This window comes from Liolophura sinensis, chromosome 8 (genome assembly GCF_032854445.1).
Source record: "Liolophura sinensis isolate JHLJ2023 chromosome 8, CUHK_Ljap_v2, whole genome shotgun sequence".
Taxonomy (NCBI): domain Eukaryota; kingdom Metazoa; phylum Mollusca; class Polyplacophora; order Chitonida; family Chitonidae; genus Liolophura; species Liolophura sinensis.
Genome location: NC_088302.1, coordinates 35,540,791 through 35,549,850, shown reverse-complemented (window position 1 = coordinate 35,549,850; position 9,060 = coordinate 35,540,791). Strand labels below are relative to the sequence as shown.

General features: G+C 40.4%; 1 protein-coding gene across 1 annotated transcript; it reads right to left on the bottom strand.

The window, feature by feature from the left end:
- Positions 1-236: 236 nt before the first annotated feature.
- Positions 237-8,866, bottom strand: LOC135474096 (uncharacterized). The gene is made up of 2 exons (XM_064754098.1): positions 8,561-8,866; positions 237-2,935 (listed from the first exon to the last, which is right to left on the bottom strand). The coding sequence occupies exon 2, from the start codon at positions 2,899-2,901 to the stop codon at positions 1,603-1,605; it is 1,299 nt and encodes a 432-aa protein (XP_064610168.1). The 5' UTR covers positions 2,902-2,935; positions 8,561-8,866; the 3' UTR covers positions 237-1,602.
- Positions 8,867-9,060: the final 194 nt, after the last annotated feature.

Sequence of the window (9,060 nt, the reverse complement as noted above, 5' to 3'; positions counted from 1 at the left end):
AGATTGTCTGTTGCTACAGGCATATTTAACCAGTCTCTTGTGTATGACACAAAATAAATTTTGGGCGGTGTATATATTTTTCCGTAAATGTGGGCCAAAAATGAAAGTATAATTGTCTAGTGTAGCATAGCCCCATTAGAGCTGCATGCGTACACTTTTGTGGCTGCGACTCATGCTATATATATACGTGCAGTGCGGTATGTATGAAGAACACGAAACTAATAATTTTGGTTGGTATAAAAATTTTCTGTTTATTGTTCAAAGAAAAACGAAAACAATTAACCAAATAGTTCATTGAAAATATTTACACATACAGGTGGATATTAATAATTTAAATACATCTTGGATGGCACGACGAATTCACTTGGGGATTATACAGAATTAACTAAGGCTAAAGACCGACGTAGATGGCACAACGAATTCACTTTAGGAACATATATATATTTAACTACGGCTAAAGACTGACATTAGGTAGCGAGGCGAATTCACTTGGGGATTATTAAATAAATTAACTAAGACTAAAATCGAGGATGGCACGACGAATTCACATACAGATGTCGGGTGACTTTCTGCTTCAACATTTAAATCCCAAATAATTATATTGCTCCTTCTTTATACAAATCTGAGTGGTAATTCAATAACCAGGACTACTCAACAACTCTCGAGTATAGCGTTGTATGATTAGCTGAAGTCTTTAAAAGACGTTTCATAAAATGCGGGGATATACGTATACTCTGGGGCAAAGAGGACGGCACCTGAATTTCTTTACATACACTATATAGCACTGCTTACTTTATATATTCGTTGTATACATATGAAGCCAACAATGCAAAGCCGGTATGGCAAGGCACATTTACGCTCGAATTCAGTCAATATCTCTAAATTCGTTCTGGCGTAACTTTAGGAAAGGGTGGATAAGATAAAGGATATAACATTTTTTTGCTTGTTCTAATCCTATATACACTCGAGGCATTTAGCAAAACACCCCAAAGTAGTGGTTAAAAGGATTACTGATAATAATTGCTTGACAATTTATCACTGCTTGTTTTACAAGCGGTATGTATATAGACATATATGATAACCCATTTTGATTACATCGGTCAAAGAACAGTCTAATATTGCTAAGAGATACTTTGCAAATAACTAGTGCCACTTTATCACTAGTGAAAGACGTTGGGTGGGCAGATGTTCTGATGTTGTTTAAAATGGTCATCAAAAACTTCAAGTCCCTGAGTTTATGCCAGCTGATGGTAGTAGTGGTCTTCCCAGCCAGCTAGAGATTCTTTTCAGAATGAACAATGTAAGGGGTATAACGCGATAGTCAAAATATGTTTAAGAATGTGCTATATACACCAGAGAGCTTAATAAAGAATGGATTTCACATGTATGCATGTATTTGTAATATATACAACGAATACACTGTTCGCTAACTGGTCCGTAAAGAGCACCAGCAAAATGGAGAACCTGAGAGAGATGGGAATGGAATACATCACAGACCACAGTTAGATGCCAGCAGATTCACAAAATGAGCATTTCTTGCCAGAGAGAGATTCTGTATATGTGTATGAAGAAAGATATAAAAACACTAGGCAAACACAATCATCAACTTCCTTTGCTTGTTAATGACTCCGCGCCTTCAACGATTCTCTCTACCAGTGGTCTAGGATAGATCATTTTTTTAACACCAGCTAGGCAGTGTGAGCTCTCTATGGTCCGTATACAAATATCTTGTAGGGAGTAAAGTTCAAGGGGATGTTGGAGTTCGTGAAAGGCAACGCTTCGGTGTAATCTCACAGCGCACTCCTGCGCGTCCACGTTGTCCACAGACGTCCGAACGGCGGGTACGTCAATGGCGTTGTCTATATTCTCACGAACGTCTGTCTCAGAGAAGAATGGCGCAAAGTAAGGGTGTGACATCGCTTCCTCTGACGTCATACGTTCTGATGGATACGCTAAAAGACGTGCTATCAAATCACTGGCGTTTTTGGTGGACGAGGAAGAATTCTCCGGACCTGTTGGAATATCGTGGACTTCCGGTAACAACAACGAGTCTAGTGGTTTCTTAGATGGTCGTGAACTTGAGAAGAAACATTTCTTGTCTTCCTGCAACGTCGATAGGAATTCTGCAGGGGCTTTTCCAAGATATTCGCCCGCCATTCGCATACTCTCTTCGCCGGGGGAGCAGAGGATGGGTTTAGGATACTCTTCAAGCAGACTGGCTCTCGTTAGCAACATTGCTAACACACAACCAAAGTTCCACATGTCAGCGGAAGTGCTAATAGATGATGCATGTGCAAGTACTTCCGGTGCCAGAACGCTGAATCCGTTCCACTTGTAGCTGAAGCGGCGACACTGCCTTAAATCATCATCAACTACGGTGTCCCTAAAACATGGGTATTTCCAGCCGAAGTCCTGAAGCTGGATGTCGTACTTGCCATCCATGGACACGTGGATGTTCCTGAGTGGAAGATGAAGCACCACCTGTTTGCAGCAGTGTAGGTAATGCAGGACAGAGACCAGTTGGTAGCCCATCCAGGCGACCTTGTCGTGGGTCAGGGGCCATGGACACACCGGAAAGTAACCGATCATATCGAGCAGAGTCAAAGAGGATGATGGGAAAGACAGGCACAGCGAAGGAATTGGGTTATCCTCGTTCTTGAAGGCGAAAAGGTGCGTCCAAGAGAGTAAATTTTTGTGCTTGAGTTTTCCTCTGGTTTCCAACTCACACAGGATGTTTCTCATGCTCACGATGTCGTCGGTGTAGACTGGAACCACCTGGAGGTCGACTTTATTCCCCGAACGTTCGTCTTGAGCCGTGAGAATACGGGATGTGTAGTTGAGGACGTAGAACCCAAAAGGGTACTCCACCGACGTGTACCGGGATGGAAAATCCAGCGTCATTTCGCAGTTTCTCAACCCTCTCCTAATGTAAAATCTGTACAAAACAAAGAGATAAAATAATTTTTATTGCTTATAATATAGATATAACGAAGTAACACTTTGCCTAAGAAAGAAGTCCCTTTGGTGGATCCAGGGTGATGGCATTCACATTCGGTCCTATCAGGGAAGTACAAATAAATGGTAATAAGACTATTGGATGCCTACAAAAAAAACAAGCTGTAATGTACAGTAATGGTTTTAGCGCCGCACGCACCTGACAGCCATATCCCAATTCAGCTTCTAAATGGACAAACGCGGGCACTAATCTCTCAAAGCCATGCAATTTCCTAAAGAACCGTTGATGCCAATTCCCCATGGAAATAACCAGCAGAATTAAGTATAACCACAAGACAAACAGTCAGCGGTGTGCAGTGATATCAGAAATGCATCCACACGCTATAGGACTACGCTCAGTGTTCCTATTCATAATTGTAAATCTACATATAATCTTCGAGTCCTTGAAAGTGGTGCTTTCCAAATCAACTATATACATATACGGGAATATATTAGAAGAAAAAACACAGAGCCTGTGAGCTTTAAAGGGATCTATCACATTGGCCTGTTTGTATACATCCCATAATCCGCGTCATCGGGTTGATTTGGACTTCGAATCGCATCCTGGACGATAACATGCATGTGGTGACGAAACTGTGTTGAGTTTCCATGGCACCAGGTTGGAATCCAGTTCTGGCATGTTCGGCTATGCTTTTGATGGACCCGTTTTACAAAGCTGTCGCAGCACTACGCCAAGCGCAATGGCGACGTATCTTTTCACTATATATTGCCATGGAAAGTACGTCAGGCGCAATTTGTGTCGTAAAACAGGACCCAGGATGTTTCCAACATCTTGCAAAGAGCAGTGGTTTGATCCGGATACTCCGGTCTACCTATTAACGTGACCACCATGGTAAACTGAAAAATTCTTCAGTACAGCGTTTCACACCTATGGTATACATCGATGAATTAAAGAACGGAATACGTTAGCCTTACGGGAAGAATGACATCTTGAACTGCGAGACCGCTGGAATTCACATCTGGTACTGTCGATGACGCCCTAACTACTACCCGCTATGTATGTACGGCTGGTAGTGACGTAATAATAACGTTAACGTCAGTGTTAACCCTGTATGTGACGTACCGTGTTTGACGTCACGGACGTTTCTTGAAAGATAATGCCCACCGCAGTTTTACACCTTATTGGGTATTCTCACCCCACGTTTATCAATCGATCAAGTGATTGTTTTTGGTATCGACGAATTGACCTAACTGTCGTGGCTAACCTAACAGATAAATATATGTGTACGTCTCTGGCAAAGTTTTGCTAGACTTCAAATCAAAGAAATAAAGACGATGGAAGTAAGAAGAAAAAATCACATATGCATAGGTGAACTTCACATAGGTAAAAGTATATATACCTTGAAAGCTCCTGTTAAAGACGGAATGGGCTTCGAACGGAAATATGGTAAACCATCCTCGATCACACAGTTACGTGGGGCATAAGCCCCAATCACAAAATATACATAGCACAGGAGTACATACGCACTGAAAATGACTGTGGCGAACCTCACGTGGAAGTTTCGCTCACTGAACTATCGACTGTAGTGGGCTATGAATATATATATAGATTTTCCTGCCCTATAAAAAGTCTTTATGTTTGAAACAGAATGGACAAAATAAAAAAATAATGCAAGAACAGCGATGATTTTGACATTCTAAATTTACACGGAAAAACAGGTCATTTTCGATAGGTCAGTCGTCACGCTCTGTTCACATTTTTAATGTTCACAGCGACATGTGATCGAGACATGCCCTCGGAGAATCCTTATAAAAATATCCCTTAATAGATATATTCAGATGTATGTATATATATATATATATATAAAGATCATTCACGCATTTCCATTTGTGCCGGAGAAGGAAAAAAAAAACAAGTGCGCGAGTACAAATTCATGAATAAAAGAATAACCTTTGCTAAAATGATCCTACAAATCGTCCAAAAATAGACACATCCTGATCCTGTGAGAAAGAGTTGTGTTTTACTACTAACCCAGTTACTACAGATTTACGTAGACTCGATCTAGGCTGGCTGTTTCGTGTCATGTAAACCCTTCAGTGAATAGCCGGTTATACCTGGTGATTGGGCTTGTACAAACAGTCTTCTCATCAACAGGTGTTTTTCCGGTGCACCTCTGGTCCTAAAGGTGTTTATACGTGAAAATATGTGTAAAGGCCTTACCTTTGAAACATCGTATATATACATATAGCCGGGATAAGATCCTTGTGTGTCGAGATCGCGGTTTTCCTGTGTGCCTGTTGTAAGTCATGGGCGACCATTAACACATGGTGTGATACCGAATAGATATACCTGTACAGGTAAAATGGCTTTGAGGAATCATGTGGATATCATATTAACACCTGTTCAGGCCGTGACTGGACTTTTCCGTTGCTAATTAAGCTTATGTAATTATATTCATAAGCTTAATTCAGAAGCTCCGTCCCAGTATTCTATATACATGTGCGGAGCAAATAAATATAACGGCCTATTGCCTGGAATGTATATTGGGTCAATGCTCTTCCCATCGCTGTAAATGACTCTAAAAAAATCATTATATATATGGTACTCTCTGAACATTACAATGGGTATTTCGAAAGTCATTCAAAGCATATAAGGAACAGACTTTCCGTTTTAGGTCCAGTCCATGCTCCTCACAGCGCATGAGTCGCTCTCTACGCTCGTTGCCACCACTAGACAAACTTGGCCTTTAGAGGCTGTGCGACGCAACTAGGCCTTTTACGTATAGGCTAGCCCATGATTCACAAGGACTGCGTAATACCGCATCAAGGCGAACAAGTTGTACTACAAAAAAATAAAAATTTCATAATCCATGCATATAGGGAAATCCTGCCAACTGATTGGTTGAGCGAGAAAAAAAGAACATGTGCTAAATAGTCTTAGACTAATCACTGAATGGTGTCCTCGTGCGGAACTGCTTAATCACCATTCATGAATAAAATCGTCTCAGCTAGGTGTTGGTTAGAATCACATTGTGTAAACTTTAAAGAGAATCACCCGTTTGCATAAGGTATTGTTAAAGGATTTTCGTGACATGACTTCATGCATCCATCACCGTGACCGCAGTGACTTCGACGTTGTTCAACATTTCTCTACAAAATTTGCTATTGGTGGCAGTGATGTAAGCGAACGTAGAGAGTTTGGCATGCGCTGTAAGAAGTATGGTTCCGGTTCAGTTTTATATACCTATAGGTCGCGACAATATGGTTGAAACATTGCCGATGTGCCGTTAAGCCATAATCATTGATTTATTCATATACATATAGGCTTATATAACGCCAGATCTGTCCGGCTTTACACTCATCCTGCATTAATCTTGTTATCCTCCATACAGTTTCCCTACGTACTAGTACCCTTCGCAGGCATGTAGTTTATCCGTGTCTAAACTGGTTTGGACAGGGTCAGTCCTATAATAGCCTTTAATCATTTATACATACCGTTGTATAACGTGGAACGGAAAGTAAAACGTCCATACACACGTACCCCCGTTCAGCATGTTTAAGGATAATATGTGCACGCATGCAATGGGTATACTGGCGTGGTCCCATGTACCGATATATTATTGGAATATTATATTATTGATCAAATCTTGATTATCCCACCACTCATTTCATCATCATTTAACAGGCCGTTCTGTTACATATAACACACATATTCTATTAATTCAACATAGACTCTATTAGACTAACATGATATTATGCTGAATATGACAGAATGTTGTGTTATAATAACACAGTATATTCTAGCATCACTCAGGCAACAGACTTTCTGTTAAATTAACAGATTAATGTTTTGAGTGTATATTTTCCAATCCTTAATTGGTCACTATTAAATGGATACATTTATCATATTAACATGCGTCTTCTGGGTATGTACAGTATACATGCACGTGTACTTTTGTACCTGAATATTGAGGTATTTCCCTTGTGAGTCTGCATCTGCACTCAGGTATTATATATATATATATATATATATATATATATATATATAAAATACCTGACCTAATAATGTCGCCATCGTGTTCAGCGGAAGCAGACAAGAATGCATTTCTATATTCGCGCAATATATACATGTATCGTTTACACCAAAACACCGCATACACACATATATATCTTTCAGGCTGGCTTACAGACATACATAATTGTACGTGCTATAAGCGAATGAAATGAAGATTTCCTGTTAGAATATGACATGCACACAACAACGAGGACATGCTTTGTTTGTGTAGAGTATATGCAACGAAAAATGAATATGAAAAATGAGGCAGCCAGACATAAAGTGCATGCATGTAATAAATGGTATGTTTACAGGAAATTATATATGTGTGGTAATGAGCTACATTGTGTCTGCCTAAGCAATGCGCTCGGACATTTGGCGTTCTTAACGTGAGTGATTTACCGTATACACGCGCAGTTAATACAGCCTATTACATTTCTATTTCCGTGCAAAGTATACATCTATACCATAGTTTAAACCAAAAATCGCTAATGAAATTCCTGAAGTTTATAGTGCTGGTTGTATTATAACTTTTCCAAACTTTAGAATCATTTTAACACGTCAGATCTGATCTAGATCACTTAGCTGACGACGATGATATACATCGTCAATTTATCGTTACAATGGCTTTTTAAAACACCATACGAAGCGCAATGACCCAGGAACCTCTGACCAATGCGGTGAGTTCAAGTCCAGTTCATGCTGGCTTCCTCTCCGGCCGTACGTGGGAACGCTATATCTTTAGTTATTATACGCTAGCTAGTGTACTACTGAACTACCTTTTCAGCTCTGTTGATTTGCATGGACTTTTTTTTTTAAATACATGCAGATAGTACAGGCTCAGATCTTAAATAACCTGAGGAATACCAGTATATATACCTGGTATTATGTATGTATGTATAATGGATCTATGTATCACGCGTTGGTGTCACTCTGGCCAATGACACTGATATTCCCTAGTTGAACACCACGATAGCCTACACGTGTTTTGTCAGTTCTATACACAGATATACATGATTATTCTGTGACATATGTCCTGTACTAACCGGATCTCATGCAGGTATACAGTGTACTGATATGTGCCAGGGTTAATGGGAGAGAAACTAACTAAACCCACATGTATTGCCACCATTAACGTAATGCTAAATAAACATCCGTGTTCTTAAAAAAAATCAGTAGCGACAGATGATCTGTTCCTATACCATAAAACTATGATGTACTAAAACGTAAATCTGTCTCTATGTCAGTTTCTACGATAGATGTAGATAGGGAAAAAATAAAGTGAATGTAAGATAAACATCCATGCACCGTCCTAACCAAAACTAGAACCATTTACATGGCGACAGATAATCTCTATACCGGTACCTACAACACCACACATTAAGACACGCATCTATTCTTATGTTTGTTTCTGATAGTGTACAGTTATTTAAAGTCCTAAATAAAAAAAGTACCGTATCGAGTTTAACATTGATCGCATCACGGGCCCTTGTTATACGTAAGCCTATATTTTTGTGACGAGACCCCTGTCATAATAGACTGGTGACATACCTGCAAGCTCGGCGTGTGCTTTCTCTCGGATGACAGCTGACTGAATGACCTTACAGGCCTGGGCCTGTCAGTCAGTTCATCGCATCGTCACAACCCTGACTGAAGTGACGTCACAGTCTGGTTCACTCGGTTCAGTACAAATGCCCGTCACGGAACACCGGTTACAAAGGCTGCTTGTCAGTATGTACGTAGTCTAGATATACCATTCATTCAAGTATCTCGTGAGCTAGCTATAGTTGACCAGCTGACGTTTACCTGTATGCGTTGGTGTACAATATTAAAGGTGACTACCGGTATATAATTGACCACGATGATTTATTTAACGGCAGCTGGCTGTTGTTAAGCCCCCTGAAGGTTTATGTAGTCTCTGGGCCGGATCTGCGACAGGGGCATGTTCCACCCCGCATTGGGAGCCGTGTGAAGCCTCTCGGTGTGTTTACTCACTAATCCCGGGTAGTTTTCCATTCCCGGAAAATACCAGCATGAAAATGAGCATGTCA

What these genes read in the sequence shown, in the direction of transcription:
- LOC135474096 (XM_064754098.1), bottom strand. Translation starts at nt 2,901, where the DNA reads ATGACGCTGGATTTTCCATCCCGGTACACGTCGGTGGAGTACCCTTTT.